Source organism: Pteronotus mesoamericanus, unplaced genomic scaffold, assembly GCF_021234165.1.
Source record: "Pteronotus mesoamericanus isolate MK-2021 breed Mesoamerican mustached bat unplaced genomic scaffold, CSHL_Meso_final scaffold_85, whole genome shotgun sequence".
NCBI lineage: Eukaryota > Metazoa > Chordata > Mammalia > Chiroptera > Mormoopidae > Pteronotus > Pteronotus mesoamericanus.
This window is the reverse complement of record NW_026555329.1, coordinates 21,141,467-21,159,613: the sequence shown is the minus strand read 5'-3', so window position 1 is coordinate 21,159,613 and position 18,147 is coordinate 21,141,467. Positions and strand designations below refer to the sequence as shown.

The 18,147-nt window shown below is 38.3% G+C and overlaps 1 protein-coding gene across 2 annotated transcripts in view; it reads right to left on the bottom strand.

The window, feature by feature from the left end:
• The window catches only part of PEX1 (peroxisomal biogenesis factor 1), a 47,840-nt gene that overhangs the window by 15,838 nt on the left and 13,855 nt on the right, over positions 1-18,147 (bottom strand). Inside the window, exons 9-16 of one of the 2 annotated variants that reach the window (XM_054564570.1) lie at positions 17,672-17,754; positions 16,415-16,547; positions 9,341-9,437; positions 8,001-8,171; positions 6,369-6,523; positions 3,735-3,924; positions 3,353-3,519; positions 2,201-2,335 (exon numbers count right to left, since the gene is read on the bottom strand). In XM_054564570.1, coding sequence (XP_054420545.1) covers positions 2,201-2,335; positions 3,353-3,519; positions 3,735-3,924; positions 6,369-6,523; positions 8,001-8,171; positions 9,341-9,437; positions 16,415-16,547; positions 17,672-17,754 — 1,131 coding nt within the window. The remainder of the gene's footprint in view (positions 1-2,200; positions 2,336-3,352; positions 3,520-3,734; positions 3,925-6,368; positions 6,524-8,000; positions 8,172-9,340; positions 9,438-16,414; positions 16,548-17,671; positions 17,755-18,147) is intronic. The other variant, XM_054564571.1, reaches the window with a different exon arrangement.

Genomic DNA, 18,147 nt, shown 5'->3' with positions numbered 1-18,147 from the left:
CTGCTACCACCCGATAGTGTATTACACACTGAATGTGTCTATTGACTGTCTCTCACTATTAGTAGAACCTAAGCTCCAAAAAGGCAGTTTTGTTCACTCCTAAATCCCCACTGACAAAAATAGTGCCTGCCACATAGTAAGTACTGAGGAATTATTTGTTCAGTGAAATAATGAATGGTTTACAACAGGAAAATGTTCCATCTGAATCAAATCTTTGGATATTCTAAAAAATATATGAGATGAATTACTTTAATCAGCATCTTCAATAACTGAGACCAGTTTATTTGTACAGAAGTTGAAGAATATGTAATTTAAAACAAACTTTATAACATATAACAAAATCAATAATGAGGACAGTATTTTAAATTGGGATCTTTAAAAAAAAAAAAAAAAAAAAAAGGTGAATAGTCCCTAAAGTGATCTCCAGTGAAAAATTATCACCTCAAAAAGACCATATATGGATCAGGTTATGTGACCAAAATAAAAGATAGAATACAAAGCCATCTAGGCATCTTTTAATATACTAGCATTTGATTAGATTTCCTTAACACAATCAGAGAACTAGAGAGGACAGAACAAGAAACAACTGAGGCCAAATATGAGGGACTAGGCAGCGCGCTGGGGTCAGTGAGAGGACTGTCCCTGGGGCAGGCCTCCAAGGACTGACCCTGGCCGCCCCCAGAGAGGACGAGCTGGCTCCTGAACCCTTCCCTTAGAGAACTCACCGCGAATGGTGATTTGAGGATTTACTAAAGGGGTGCGATGTCCTCCCTGATGGAACAATCCAAAATACAACAATTATCACAAGATTTAATCTTGAAAATTGTTTTTTAAAAAATAGTGAAACCATATTCTAGTGACAAGTCAAAAAGAAGATCATGGTCACAGTTATTCCAGAACCCAGAGAAAAAGGAGACAGGGAAATGTAAACGTCGTAGTGTTTCTCCATTACTGCCTGAGTACCCATGAAACCAGCTCACAAAATTCATGTGATGAAAGAAGGGTAGGCGTTAACTCAATTTTGTGAATTTACTAAACTGGCTTTCAGATTATAAATGAATCAAGTTACAGTGTATGCCTGAAATCTAATCACTCTTGGTAAACTAGTACTACTGGACCCTGAAACTGTACAACTAAGGTATCAGACCCCAGACTGGCAGACTACGAGGCATGCTCGCATTGCTCCTTAATCACCACACTCACCTGCGGTCTGAAAAATCTTAGACCTAGTGTGAAACAGGCAAAGGTGAAATACAGCCAACAAAAACGGAACCATAAAAACTCAGCTTCCTGCCTCAGGGGGGTCTCCAGCTGCTAGTCTTCCAGGTTTTCTTCTCCCTTCAGGCACAGTGTGCTCTCTGATCTTTGATTATTTATGTATAATACTATTTATAATGCATGAAGATTTGCCTTAAGCAAGAACATGATAAGCCCTACAACAGAGGTGGCGCATTATTCAATGTGCCTCACAGCTTTAACTAATAAATGGGTCACTGCTCTTACTAGCCTTCCAAATATGAGGCTAACCCACCATCAAGAAACATAAATGGCGTTGCCAAGAATGTGGAGAGACCCCGTACGTGCTGGTGAGAACGTAAAATGGTGCAATCACTGTGAAAAATAGGTTGGTGGTTCCCCAAAAAGAGGAATTCCAATTACACATAGAATTACCATATCACCCAGCAATTATACTCCAAGGTGTCTATATTCAAGAGAGATGAAAATAAGTCTACACAGAAATTTGTACACAATTTATAACAGCATTATTTATAATACTCAAAAGGTGAAAACAACCCAAATGTCTACCTATGATGGATAGATAAACAATTTGTGCCACATCCAAACAATGGAACATCAGTCAGGCATAAAAGGACTAAAGTACATGGTACAACTCGGATGAATGTTGAAAACATTATGTTAAATCAAACAAGCCTGTTGTGTGACATTTTTCATAATTCCTTTTATAGGACATGTCCAGAACAGGCAAATCCATAGAGACAGAAAGCAGATTAGTGGCTGCCAGGGGAAGGAAGAAATGGGGAATGGGATGAAAAAGTTTTGAAACTAGAAAAAAAGGGTAGTTACACAGCACTGTGACTGCACTAAATGCCTCTGAATCGCACACCTTTAAAATAGTTAATTAATGCTACATAAATTTTACCTAAGAAAAAGAAAAAGGAAAGGTAAGTGCAAAACATACCTTGACACTAATAAAATTCATCCCACTCTCTCGAGCAATCACTCCAGCTAGCAAGGTTTTCCCTGTTCCGGGGGGGCCGTACAACAGCACTCCCGTTCTCTGCCGTATGGGCAAGTTTGCAAATAATTCTGGGTACTGAAAAATACAAAAATATGACAAAGAGCTCAGATCCAAAATAAATGACTAAGCAGCAGCCAAAGATCAATGTACTGAAAAAAGTATTCCGATGGTGGTAACTGCCACCTTTATTATAAAACAGAGCAATGATAGAAAATGAACTCAAAGGAACTACCTTAGATTTTTCCCAACTGGACCACTGTACACATACTACATAAAATCCACGTAGCTGCATCGAATTTTTCCCATTTTTTCCTGTGTAATTAACATGATAAAAGTACTGCATTAATAAAATAAAAGCCACTCTTTTAACAAGGACACTGCCTTCCATTTGTATGGTTCATATGACAGCTAAGTATATTCAAAGAAAGAAAAGAGTAGAAAAGCTTGTGTAATGATAATAGTAAAATCTTCCATCTAATTACACGGAAGTCCTTACCCACTTTTCTCCTCTTTGCATGGCTCCCTGGTCTCACGCAACCATCCTCGTCTCTCAGGTTTCCAATTCAAACACACTGTCCCCTAGACTCGACCCTCTGGTCTAAAGAACAATCTCCCTGTATTTGCTCCCTGTATCCTGCCATCTGCCTGGTCTATACCTCCTAATAACTCTGCCTTCCCAGGACTGACACCCAGAGTCTGGAAATCTGGCTTCATCCACCTGTTCTGTGGCCGAGATGACTCTTCCACCTCCCAGCTTTTTCCTATCTATATCTGTTCAAATCCCAGCTGACAGATCGTTTTGCTTTAGTACAACCTGAATGCATCAAGCAAAATATAAAAATTATGAAATTCACATCAAAATGTATTTACTATAAATATCACTGCAGCTTTATTTATAAGCTTCTTATGTGCAAGGAGTATTACCAATATTTTAAAAATCTGTTAGTGTCCCAAAAACAGCACTGGACATTTCTTTGGTTAACTTAAGTAGACACCTGTTGAATCAAACTGAGATTGGGCAGGCCAAACATAAAGCCAAAGCCAATGATTCTGTGGTTCTTCTGGGAGTAAGTACTTGACTTTTTTAAGTACCTTGGCTGGTAACTGGATAGTATCCATCAGTATCTGCCGAACTTCATGTAATCCACCAATCTTATCCCAGCCCAGGTCCTGAGGTTTATGCAGGTTGACGTTTCTAAGAGATGCAGGAACAAATCCTTGGAGAGCCTTTTGGAAGTCCAGTGTTGTTAGAACTAATTCTGTTTAAAAATGAACAAAAATTCTTTTGGCAGTCTATCTGCATATGAATTTTCAAAATATGCTGATCAACTTAGGTAGCAATGCCAATTTTCTACTCAAATAACTATGTATTTGAATACTAGAATGAAATATATTTAATTCTTGTCTTATTACAATTACATTTCTACATCATAAAAAGAAGAGTCCAAATTTTGGTTTGAATAGTAAAACATACCTTCCCTGGTGGATATACTCTGATAAGAGAGGCGAGAATGTATGGCTCGATCCACAAGCATCGTAAAATCTCTAGCCACAAACCCTTCAGTCTCTTTAGCTATACGTTGCAGGTCAAGATCAGTGAACTTGTTTATATCACAGTCCAGTTTATTTTTTATTACGTTATGCAGAATTTCACATCTTTGTTCCTGAAGAAAAAACAAAATTCCAACTTCTAATTTTCCTCACCTGTAAGCTTCAGTGCACAGGTTTTGAGAACTATCAGGCCGGCATAATCTACAGTGCCAGAAAGCACACTGGCTGTCTGTGGGCAGAGGGGGGAGGGAGGGAGGCAGGGACCGCAGAGGGGCACTAGGACACCTCTGGGAGTGATGGAGATGTTTGCTGCCCTCGCTGTGGTGATGGTGTCATGGTATATACATATGTTAGAACAGATCGAATTGTACATTTTATAATAATGAGTTTTTCTTCTATTACTCTTCAATAAGTTATAAAAAAATAACTGATATATGACTGCTATTTCCTTCTCCAGGAAGAAGCCTTTTTAATAAAATCTGGTTCCTTTATAAGTTTTTTGTGTGTGTGCCTATAAAACTTATTTCTAAAAATGTTCAATGATCAATACCACTATACTATTATCATTCTATTATGGTTAGTAACAGGTATAATACTTTTATTCTTCAGTAACAGTTAATTAGCACAGGGTCTAAGTATTTAGGGTAGATGCTAGGCAAGAATTTTAAATAAGTCAAAATGTGCTTGCCAGTCCCAGCTGAACCATTGCCACTAAAACCATCATGACCTTGAGTCCCTAAAGCGGACAATGTGCCATATGTATTTGTGAAACTGTGATTTATCATATGAAACAAATATTTCGTCTTTGTCTCTGCTTCTGGCACAAATTTCCTAAAACCCTTAGAATTTCCTAAGTGATAAGAATGGTAAAGGTGTCTTGATATTATAATAACAAACCCCTTTCAATCACACCTGAGCTTGTTAATGAGGTAACTTTGGAAAGCACTTAAGGATGGGGGCTGGTTGCCAGGGGAACCAACCATAAACAGAGAGTTGAAACTTGAGAGTTGAGACCCACCTCCTGACTTCCCAGACGGAAGAGGGGCTGGAGGCTGAATTAATTGCCAATGGTCAATGATTTAATCCGTCATGCCAATGTAATGAAGCCTCCAGAAAAATCCAAAGGAGGGTGTTCAGAGAGCTTCTAAGTTGGTGAACCAGATACTTCATGTGCCAAGGTGCTGGGCCCCAAACTCCATAGCACAGAAGCTCTTTTATGAGGACAGGGCCTCACCCTATGCATCTCTTCATCTGGCTGTTGATCTCTATCCTTTAACATCCTTTGTAATATACTGGTAGTCTAGTGAGTAAACTAGTTTCCTGAATTGTGTGAGCTGCTCTACCAAATTAGTCAAACCTAAGGAGAGGGTTGTGGGAACCTCTGATTTACCCAGTTAGAAGCTTGCTGTCTGAGGTGGAGGGCTGTCTGGCGGGACTGAGCCCTTAGCCTCTGGCATCTGAGCCATCTCCAAACAGGCTGTATTAGAGTTGAGTGTGCTGACTGCTGGGGCGGGGAGGGTGGTAAAAGGTGACTAAAAGGTAATGCAAAAACAAAACAACCCCCCCGCCCGAAAAGAAAACCCCCCACAATAATGATTAAATAAAATCCCAAAGAAAAAAAAAATTGAGTTGAACTGTAGGACACCCAGCTTGTGTCCAAGAATTGCTTAGTGGTGAGAGGGAAAGACTATGTTGGAACTGGATGCTGGATACGCAGTGGGTACAGATGATTAGTGCTCGTAACGAAAAAAAAAGTTTAGTTAATTGAATTTTTAAAATACATCTATTTGCATTCTCACTGCTCTTTCTCATTAAGAAAAAAATGCTTAAAAAATTAAGATCATTATGGCCCGGGCCAGTGTGGCTCATTTGGTTGGAGCGCGGTCTGTGAACTGAAAGGTTCCAGTCTGACTCCCGTCAGGGCACAAGGCTGGGTTGCAGGCTCCCATCCCCTGGGCGCATCCGGAAGGCAACCAATTGCCGTTTTTCCCTCAGGTCAATGCTCCTCACCCTCTCCCTCCCTCCCTTCCCCTCTCTCTAAAATAAAAAGCAAAATAAAATATTTAAAAACAAAGGTAATTATGTGAGATGATGAATGTGTTAATTAAGATGACTGTAGTATTTCACAATATTTATCAAATCATCATGTTTTATACTTTAACGACATACAATTTTATCAATTATACCTCAATAAGGCTGAAAAAATTCTAATTTCCATGATGTATGTGCAGATTTCACCAACGAAAACTGAAGCAGTTCAGAATTTTTAGGATTTTTGTTTCTTTTTAAATGCATTTAAAAAAGAGAAAACTTTAGTTTAAAAAAACAAGAAATGCTGTTTCCAAAAAAGCTATTTCCTCAGAAAGTACACAATAACATTTCAGACAATTATGAATGAAAATTGTTTCTAAACACAATATGCACCAAATGCCACTTTTTAAAATATTCTTAAGATCGTTAACATAAGCATAAGTTTAAAGCCAAAAATCATTAATAAAATTGAAAAATAATTTACATAAAGAATATATTTCAACAATCCTTACAAGCTGTATGTTACCTGATTAGGAGGTTGAATATGTTGGACACACTGAAATATGTGAATTCCTTGAGCTGAAACAAGTGAGGGATGTAGAGAATGTTGAGACTGGCTTGTGGCGATCACTGCAACCAAACTTCCCATGGAAATAAACTCTTTCAAAATATTGTTCAAAGCTAGAATTAAGCAATATAGTGTAAAAGCTTAGTAAACATAAACATAAAAATTTTAAATTATATTATATAGTCATTAAAAATAATAACCTAAAGTCATGCTTTAAGGCAGAGTATGAATAGTTAGGCTCCTTCATACCTTTTAAAAATTAAATCTTTCTTTCATTCATTTACTCATTCATTTATTAAGGACCTAAAAGTTTTGGCCAGGCTCTAACCAAACCGAGGCAGCCCAGGACGTATGCTTAGAACAATGCCTAGTGAGGTTCCTGACTTCTGGATCTTATAAAGTAAATGAAAAGGAGTCTCTGAAATAAATATTATGGAAGGATAATAAATTTCCACATTGCATTGTTAATAAAGCAAAATACAGCTCATATTCCTGACTTCCTGAACAATCTCCTTCTACCCCAAGTCTTGAAGTTTGGTTAGTATGAGGTCAGAACAGAGCCAGGCCTTAGTAACATATTTTTGAGTCCTGATCTGGACCTTTGCAGCATCCCCTTAAACACTACACAAACAAGGCCTGCAAACGCTACAGAATTCAAACTGTGAGACCCTCACTAGTTTAGAATAACCCAAGCCACTGTGGTTGCATTTTGTATCTCTTTTCGCTCTCAAGAACCTTGAAGCAGCTGAATGTTGCCAAATCTTCCAGTGCCCCTGCCCCAGGCCTCTCCTTGAATTTGCAGCTCCAGTCACGAGTTATTCCATAACACAGCAGGATTCTTGTACCTTTGTGCCTTTGCCTGTGGACCACTTGGTTCTTCATTAGCACGAAACTGTTTCATGCTAATTTCTACCCCTCCATCATAATTCATCTCAACTATCAACTCCTCCAAGAAGCCTTCCCTGATAACTCAACCCCCATCTCACCCCCAATTTGGGGCATGTGCTCCCACAGTGGCCTGTAATACTCCAAGCAGAGCATGTCTGACCACCTCCTAGCCTCCTACTTGTGTCATCCTGCTCAAATTACCTATTCTTTGAATTTCTATTTACCCACCTGTAAAACTGGAAGAACGTTTGTATGTACAGTACAAAGCAACTCCCTAGCCCAGAAAGGGCACTCAACACATGGCAGCTATCATTATCATCATCAATATTCTGGACTAAAATTGTCTGTTTATTTTTCTTTCTTCTCCTAAGACTTTGAAAATAGAGAATGGGCACAAGCGGTAGACAAATATTTGTCAAATGAACAAAGCAGGAATAAATCTGTACAATTAAGCAATTTCTAATCAGTACAAGAGAATGAAAAGGCCCCAAACACTGATCATGAAGTTGCAGAATCTTCACACTGGTCTTATTCTACCAATTTCGCTAATACAAAGCAATGGTAGAATGCTACCAGAAGCTCAAAAGCAACATATAACATAGATATACCCTACTCTCTGAAGAGAGCAGGTTTACCACTAAGACTAAAAATGCTGCCTGATAAAAGACAGGCCTGAAGTCAGTGAGAGGGAGCTGCCATTACCGTGTGCCAGCCGCTGGCTCTGCACCGCCTCAGGCCCGTGCTCGTGTTCCGGCGGGGCCGGCAGGCCGACCAGGAGATCCAGGTCGTCCAGCAGAACGACCGCAGGCTGCCTCCACGCTGCCTCTGCGAAAGCCACCTCCAGGGTTTTTTGTATGTTTTCGAGCCTTTTTCCTTAAGACAGAGGATATCAAGTGGTCTAATGTTATTTCAGGGTTGGGAAAGTTCAGGCTGACCTTTTGAAAGCATTGGAAAAGCTCAATATTGACTTAACTATGAAAACTCGATCCATAGTTTGTTAATATACCAATCATTAAAATATGTTAATCGCTGACATGGTTTTGTTAATACCACATCAAAGGACTCAGTACTGAATTTATAAAACTGAAAAAGGGAATATGCTACCACAATTTCTGTACGTGTGTATTTATCTATGCCCAGCCTCAGTCCATACAGAATTTCAGGTGGTCTCCTACAAAATAGAACAAAAGCAGGTTGTGGGAAAATGTAAATGGGAATAGGGGATCAAGAGTCAGAATAAATCAAATACAAATGATCCTGGGGTTGCTATATTTGAGTCATAAATTTGGCTTTAAATTTCCTGGTGAATTACAGAGTTTTAATTTTCAAAGAACAGAAAACATACCAATTCATAAGCCAATGTAAAGAATTCCTGTTACTTAGCTCTAAAACAAAATATTCTCATGGGCTTCAAACAGGACTGAGAGATGGGCAATCTCTCCAAAATCACCTTAATAGCATATGAAATACTGGCATTTCCAAGGCCATTTCTTAGTTTCTTATCATACACTAGATTTAACAATAACAAAAACTGCACGTAAAATGATGAGTAGGAATGATATGGTAGTGGTAACCAAGGGAAAAAAAAATACTCAAAGTAAAATCTTTCCCATCATTTTCTTAATTGCATCGATAATATTAACAACTTTTAAAAGCACAGAAGCGCATATGGGAAGTGGAATCCTCCTTTTTGCTGTCTGTGCCCAGTCACTGCCCCCCCCCCGAGGCGCCCCTCTGCCCGTTTCCCACAGCAGTTCCGGGATAACTTATATCCATTAGAGTGTATTCTAAATTCTAACCTTCTCCGAGTGGCATTTCCAGGAATACAGGCTACAAAGAATTTTGGCTAGGAAAAAACAGGCCTCCATTAAATATAGAGAGTTTAAAAAAAATTATTAAAACACGAGAAAGCCAGCCAATGAGAAATTTCCAAGGAATTCCAAATTACATATTTATATTTATTAAATTAACAGCATTAAGTAATAACACTTCTGTCTTTCTACCAAAAAAGGGAGTTACGAAATGTGTTACCATATTCATACCTCGCAGAGCTTCACAGTCAACTATCTCCACGTGGGCATCCAATGTATCAAATGCTTCTTTACAGACTGCCTTCGCTAAAGTTGATTTGCCACTCCCCTAAAAAGTAATTAATTCATAAGAATGCTCAATATATTCAATCACAGAAATAGTTCCTGTCACTATGGCAACCACAAAGATAAAGCCTCATCAAATATACACTACATAATGTTATATGACAATTATAGCTCAACAGAGCTGGGGGAATCCCACATCGCTGGAACTCTAGAGTCACATTATGGTGAGTGACATTTAACATAAAGTAAATTAACATCAAGGAGTGAAAATCTGGATTCAGGAAGTTGTAAGAGAGCACTACAGGATAAGTGGGAAAAAACTACCTCCTAAGTACTCAAGTCTAGCCAAGAAAACATATAATATTCTACAAAAAACCAGGAGGTTCCATCTTCTTAGCATTAAAAGCAAAATTCACGTATTCTATAACCGTACTAAAGGCGAACAGATGACAACACAATGTCAGGAACATAAACATCAATAAAAGGGGCATTTCCCCACCCCAACTCCAACCTTGATTTGTACGAATACTAAAAATGATAAATTGCTTTGAAAAAGAAGTTTATAAAAAAGTGCACACCAGTGGAGCCGCTGGGCGAGACAGGCAGGGGTTACTAAAATAGGGCTTTTCTTTTAAGCTGCTAGGAACTAGATGTAGCCTATGTTCATTACAGTGCCTACATGGCAAATAAACGTCGTATTTGGTTTTCACAACTTGTTAAAACAATCACTAATACTTAAATCTTTTATCTTTAAAAACAGGTAATGCTTCATTATATGTTACTAGAAGGGAAAAATATGATGTATTCTAGATAAATGAAACTTATTCCTATTTAATTTCAATTATTTTTAATGGAAAAATATTAGCTACTTCTTTATTATCTTAACTGTAATTTTAATTCAGTTTCTTGGTGACTTACAGTATAACTTGACCACCTTAAGTGCACCATGAAGCCTGCAGAGACTATTAAGGTTGGTAGACCCGTTTATTTTTACATTAAGTAACTCCAAATTATATAGGGTTTTGTTCCCATGTGCATTTTTATTTTTCAAGTAAAAGCTTAATTTTTCCTAATTATAAAATAATTTGTAAAAAATACATATTCTCTTCCAGTCAAGATGGAGGTGTAGGAAAAGGTGGCTCGCCTCCTTGCACAACTGCAACAAAATTACAACTAAAACATAGAACCACCATCACTCAGAACCATCAGAAAATTGAGCCCTATGGATGTCAGACAACTAAGGAATTAAAGAAACCACATTCATTCAGACGGATAGGAAGGACAGAGGGGCGGAGATGCAGACATGCAGAACCGGCTGGTCCCAAACCCATGTGTGGTGGGTATAAAATGGAGGGATATCTCCGGAGCAAGGGATCTCAGCCTCATATCAGACAACCCAGCCCACGGTTCCAGTGCCAGGAAGTTAAGTCCCTATAACTTCTGGCTGTAAAAACCAGCGAGGGTTGGGGTGGTGGAAGAAACTGCAGGATTTTCAGGCCTCTCCTCCTAAAGGGCCTCACACTGCACCCGAACTTACACAGACTCACTCCCTCTGGGCTCCAGCACCGAGATAGCAGCTTGAAGGTCACCAGTGGCGAACGGGGAGAAACTGAAGTGTCTGGCATCAAGGTGACTGCTGGGGCACAGCTTCCTCCCAGACAGCACTGCAGACAGCAGCCACTGTACCTGTTCTGAGCCCTCACACAAACAGAGCCACAGCGCAGTGGCACCATTTCTGAATCTCCTTCAAGCTGGCTCACGTGGTAAGTCCCGCCCTGACGATTACCTAAGGGTCTGCCCCATCCAACTTACTGGCCCACACAGGCAACCCTCCCACCCCAGTAACAGTGGCTTTTCCATATGAAGAGCTAGGCTAGGCCCAGGCTTCACACCTTCATAAATCTGCTCAAACAAGCAGCAGCTAAGCCCAGTTCTACCAGCCCCGCCTCCCTGAGTGACCCCAGGTCCAGCACTAGCAGCAGCCACCCGCAGCCTGCTTCATAGCTTATGCGAAGGGGCCCCACACAGAACACAGGTGGAAGCTCAATTTGGCCTGCACCACCCAGGAAACCCCAGAGCCTGTGCACCCCGCAGATAGTTACAGACCAGGTCGACCACGTGGGAGCACCACCTAACCACATTCACAAGCCACAGCAGGAGGCAGTGGCTGGCCAGGGGTCATGGCCAGTCCTACCAGCTGCCTCCCATTCTTTCTAGTCCTCCCACTGACCTGCTGACAGCAACCAAGACTCATCTGCAAGATGAGGGAATACTCAACCAATATGGAGGGAACATCTCGAGGACATAGCTTGTATTATAGGGGAGGCTGTGCCGCTGGACCTATAGGACACCTACTACATTAAGCCACACTACCAATGAAAGGATAAAACCGGCGCCATTTGCTATTGTGGCACCATTTGCTGAGCAGGTCAATGACCTTATTAAAGAAGACTACCATTTTACCCTTCGGAGCTTATGTCCTCAGGACTGAGTATTACTGGAAAGCAAGAACAGAACGTGTAACCACCACCTACAATGCAGGCAGAAGACAACATTGGAGCAAATTGCAGCTTATGCAAAACCACCCAAAACCTCCTGTGCTGCAACAACCCCAACAGCCCAGGAGGCACATAACAGCAACCCCCTCACCCTCTTATAATCCAATTATAATGCAATAAAAGCTCAAAGCCCCCACCCCTCAGTGCTGGTACATATCTCTGCACCTGGCCCTTTCCCTCTCTTGGGAAAGTAAGATAAAACTCTGCTTTCTGAACTTTCTTCTCTCTGTGAATTCTTTCACGGTCACGTCACTGACCCCCTAACAACCAAGACATGGAGTCAAAGCAGCTCTACCTAATACATGCGAATAAACACAGGGAAGGCGCCAAAACGAGGAGACAAAGAAACATGGCCCAAATGAAAGAACAGATCAAAACTCCAGAAAAAGAACTAAACAAAAGGGAGATGAGCAAACTACCAGGTGCAGAGTTCAAAACACTGGCTATTAGGATGCTCAAGGAACTCAGTGGGGACTTCAACAGCATAAAAAAGACCCAGGCAGAAATGAAGGATATACTAACTGAAATAAAGACCAATTTACACGGAATCAACAGTGAAGTGGATGAAGCCAAGAATCAAATCAATAATTTGGAACATAAGGAAGAAAAAGATATCCAATCAGTATAGCAAAAAGAAAAAAATAATCCAAAAAATTGAGGATAGTGTCAAGAGCCTCTGGGACAACTTCAAGTGATCATTCACATTATGGAGGGGGCGGGGGCCAGAAGGAGAAGAGAAAAGATCAAGAAATTGGAAACCTATTTGAAAAAACAATATAAGAAACCTTATCTAATTTGGTGATAGAAATAGACTTATGAGTCCAGGAAGCACAGAGAGTACCAAACAAGATGGACACAAAGAGGACCACACCAAGATACATCATAATTAAAATGCCAAAGGTTAAAGATAAAGAGAGAATCTTAAAAGCAGCAAGAGAAAAGCAGATAGTTACCTACAAAGAAGTTCCCATAAGACTGTAAGCTGATTTCTCAAAAGAAACTTGGCAGGCTAGAAGGGGCTGGCAAGGAGTATTCAAAGTCACAAAAGGCAAGGACCTACAACTTAGATTACTCTATCTAGCAAAGTTATCATTTAGAATCAAAGGGCCAATAAAATTCTTCCCAGACATGGTAAAGTTAAAGGAGTTCATTATCACCAAACCATTATTATATGAAATGTTAAAGGGAATTACTTAAGGAAAAGAAGATCAAAACTATGAACATTAAAATGGCAATAAATACACAACTATCAACAACTGAATTTAAAAAACTAAGCGAACAAGAAGAATAGACAGAATCACAGATTATGGAGAACATTGGGATGGTGGTCAGTGGGGATAGGGGTCTGGGAGAATTGCGGAAAAGGTGAAGATATTAAGAAGTACAAATTGGTAGTTGCCGAACAGACAGAGGGATGTTAACAGCAAGTATAGGAAATAGAGTTGCCAAAGAACTTACATGCGAGACCCATGAACAAAGGATTGCGGGATGGAGTGGGGTTGCTGGATGGAGGGGGGCAAAAGGGGAAAAACTGGGGCCACTGTAATAGCATAATTAATTAAAAAATACATAATAATTTGTAAATACTTACTAAAGAAAGGTAAAAGACTTCTGTAATCATTCCACTGCACAGAAGTAACCTCTGTCAATTGTTTAGATGTATCACCCTAACAGGCACTCCACAGACATCCTATGCACATTCAGAACGACGGGATCACAGTATTTATGCAGGTTCACAGTAAACCCCTGCCTCTTTATCAACAAGTGAGGAGCTGAGTCTGCTCCCCAGTACAATGCCACTGTGGGACGTATTAGACAATAACATTCAAAAAGCCCTTTCCTAAGTGTGTATCTATTTCTGCTTCCAATTTTTAACTATTATAAGTAAAGCTAAAATAAACATACACATACATATAAGTTTACTTGTCAGAATTACACCTTTAGAATAATTTCTAGAAGTAGAATTACATCAAAACCTTTTGTTTTTACATATTTAAAATTTTGCTATGTATTGCTATAGTGCCCCCTAGACAGGCTAAACATTGGTAGGCTTTTATAGTTCTTATATATTGCTTTCTTCCCTCTTTCACTTCAGATACTGTGTTCCCTCTCTTTCACGAGGGGTTTACTTTGTAACAATCCATTTGGTTTACATTTTGTGCATTTTGTTACTTGAGTGCTCCATGTCAACTTAAAAATTAAAAATAAAGTAATGCAAACTCTATCATGGCCTCTTATGATAAATTCAAAATTCTTTTTCTGTTTTCCCCAGGTTTATTGGGCTAAAATTGTCATATAAGGATTTTGGGTAAGTTTAAGATTTACAACAATGATTGGATACACTTAGACACTGCAAACTGACCATAATAGAGTTAATTAAGCAATGCTTCCATCACCTCACAAAACTACCATTTCTTTTTGTGGTAAAAACATTTAAGATCTCCTCTCTTAGTAACTTTTAAATATATAATGCAGTTAGCTGTAATCACCATGCTGAACATTAGATCTTCTCTTTTTTTTTTTTCTTAGCTTGGCTACAAGCTTATCAATTTCCTTGATATTTTCAGAGATCCAGATATTAGTTTTACATCCTTTCTCCATTGATTACTTGTTTTTAATTCATTGATTTCGGCTCTAATTATTATTATTATTCGGTTGGCCAAAAAGTCCGTTTAGTTTTTTCCATAAAAGACACATTTTTCATTTTCACCCATAACTTCATTAATTTGGATATTCTGAGTATGTCGCTGTCTCCTGCTATTGGCTTTAGTGGACAGTAGCCAGGGGTGCTGCTAAACATCTTCCAATGCATAAGACAGCTGCACAGCAAAGAATTATTTGGCCAAAATGTCAACGGTACCAAGAAACTTTGCAAACAACTTTGACACATTCGAGCAGTCACAACACCTTCTCCGTACACTGCAAAAATCTTTATGTTTCAGTTGTGTTTTTACCTTTCTTGAAATAATAAAGCATATTACACCAAAAATGTTGCTTATTTCCTTCTGTCTTCAATATTAAAGCGGCTGCACAAAAACTCACCAAATTTGATGCTTTTTAAAAAATGCACAGTGAAATGACAGCTGTCACAATACAATCTAACCTTATTTATTGTTTCAAACGAAGTTAAGGCAACTAAGCACTACTAGAGCCACCATACAGAAAAAATTAAACAAAGTTTTTGGCCAACCAAATATTTCTTTTCTTCTGTTTACACTGGGTTTAATTTGTTATTCTTTCTCTAGCCTCCCAATGTGGAAACTGAGACTATTGGAGTAGTTGCTATATATCCTTTTTAACAACAAAAATCAGAAGAAAGCAACTGGGCTAGTACAGGAAAATAAAAAGTTATTATGTTGGAGTTAAAAGTGAACAGAAATTTTAAAACCGTTAAAATTTTGAATTGAAAAGAAGTACAAAGAAGCCCTGACCAGCTAGCTCAACTGGTAAGAGCACTGTCCCCATACACCAAGGTTGTGGGTTCATTCCCCTGCCAGGGCACATACAACATACAAGAAACAAACAATGAATGCATAAATAAGTGAAAAAACAAAGCGATCTCTTCCCCTCACCCCCGCCTCTAAAATCAATAAACAAACATTTAAAAAGCACAGAGATGCACAAAGACCACACTACACCCCCAGCAACAACACTAGTAGAGAATAAAACTATAAGCCCTTTCAAAGGTCAGGTAACCTCTAGCAAGACTGACAGAGTTTAAAGAGAGACACAAATCACCAATATCAGGAAATAAGACTTCACAACAGATTCCACAGTCTTTAAAAGGATAATTAGAAAACACTACAAACCATTTTATGCTCATAAATTTGACAACTTAAAAGAAACAGAACAATTCCTCAAAAACTACAAACTACCAAATATCTGCCAAGATAAAATAGACAAATAAGAAAACTGAATTAATTAAAAAGTTAACAATAAAACCATCTCCAAGCCCAGACGGTTTCACTTTTACCATTTTAAGAAGAATGAATACCAATTTTATATATTCTCTCCCAGGAAACAGGACAGTAGCGAACACCTCTCAACTCTTTATTACCCTGACAGCAAAACCAAACAAAAAAGAGTACGGAAACAGAAAACTATAGGCTATCTCTCATGAACATAGAAGCAAAAATCTTCAAAAGAATATTAGCTGAAAGAATTTAGCAATATATAAAAATAAAGCTGATTCAACATTTAAAAATCCATCAACCCTATCAACACATCCTATCAATATCCTAAAAAACAAAAATCATACCATTGTATCAACTGATACAGAAAAAGGACAGGGGGAACATCACCTGATTCATCACAACTTCCCCAGTATCTAATGGCAGGCACTCAAAAATATTAGTGAATGAATGTTTTCCATATCTTGTATTAATAACCCTATATAACGTGATCAAAACTCAGAGACAAATGAAAAGTTGTTACTGAAAATGAGCACCCTTTAACCTCATACCTTTGCTCCTGTGAGTAAAAGGGCTCCATTCCTAAGTCCTGCCACAAGAGACATGAGCTGCCGAGACAGAGGGCGTCCCAGGAGGCTATGAGTGATGTGCTCCACAGAGGGTACACCCCAGGAATTCACTCCTCTGCAAAATACATGAATTGCTGCATAGTAAAACACCGAAGCAGAATTAAGATCTAGCTATAAAAATTTCTGAAACTTTCCTTCCCAAACTAATGATTTTTAAAAGAGCAAAATCTTAGAAACTCTTCCTTACTTACAAGTATGTTGAATTAATGCCAAATCTGAGTCACAGCTTCATAACTAATTTACTTTCAAACATGTGCAGTAACTAAAAGTTTCCTTCAAATAGGATTCCTTAAGGGATCTGTCTTAACATATACAAACACCAGCCTCAACATGCTTTTCAGTGTGGTAATCAGCATAATAATAAATGAGTGCTTTTAAAATATTAGGATAATTGAAGACTAATTTCCTCTTAAAAACTGCCTTTGAAATCCAGTTGCAACCTGTAGATTATGCAAACATGAAGTTCAACCTACTTCCTGGCTTTGACTGCCAATTTACTTCTCTTAATATCAGAAAATCCTAAAATTAGAGTCTGAACTGAAGAGATTTTACTTTATATATGAATACTATGCTGTAGACAGTTACTTTATGATTTAATTGCTTTAATAAAAATTCACAGACTACATTATTACAGGAAATCAAATCACTACTACTATCTCTCTGAAAGCCTCTATGAAGAATTCTAAGTGGTAACGTAACATGAGATTTCATGATGTATGAGATATCTAAAATTAAGAGGTTCTTTCAGATTTGATTGTCTACAAGTTGGGGGAAACATAAATAATCCCAATTAATACATTAATAAGATGCTGAAGGAATAACTTAATTTGAAATATTTTTAAACATTCAAGTAATGTTTTTAGATTTAACTTCAAAAACAAATTAGTTTTAAGAATTATTGTTTCATTCAAGCACATATGATCCAGTTCATATCTAGTTGCTTTCTTCTCACAAATCAAATCTCAAGAGTAAAATTTCTAAGCTTCACACTTTGTTATCTAAGACACGGCAAATTACTAAGCTAGGAGTGAAAACAGAAACTTGCAGTAGTATTCACTAGTGCATTAGTAAGAGTATTCAATGACATTAACATCTACTTTAGTATCTACACATAAAAACCCTGCCAGAGATAACGGGGAACACATCTCTAAACATTCTAGTTTGGCCATAACTTCTTACCCCAAGCAGTTCAGCTTTAAAAAAGGAAGAATAAAGTCAATTTCCTCATTGTTTTCTTCTTTTAGCATAGGATCTAGAAGGACCTATAGTAGCAAGGAAAAATCAGTTTTACATTTCAAAGTTGTATCTTTTGTCTGTTTTTCTCGGGTCACAGAAAACTGAATTGCTGATTGTCACCCCACAGTCACAGATAAAAAAGATACATTTGTGCATGCAAGATCAATACATAAAATAGCCTTGCCAATAATAATTTACTCATCTGAGGAACACAAATATTTATGAACAACAAGCAGTAAAGAATATCATCCCCTGAATGCATGTTATAGATCTTTATTTGCAATTTTGATTTGTGTCCCACATTCTTTCCACAAGTCTTACATTTGTATTTTCACTGAATGGTATTCCTTCAATTAAATTTTAAAAGTCGAAAAACAATGTCTAGTTCCAAACCACTGATATTCTGAAAGACTAGAGCA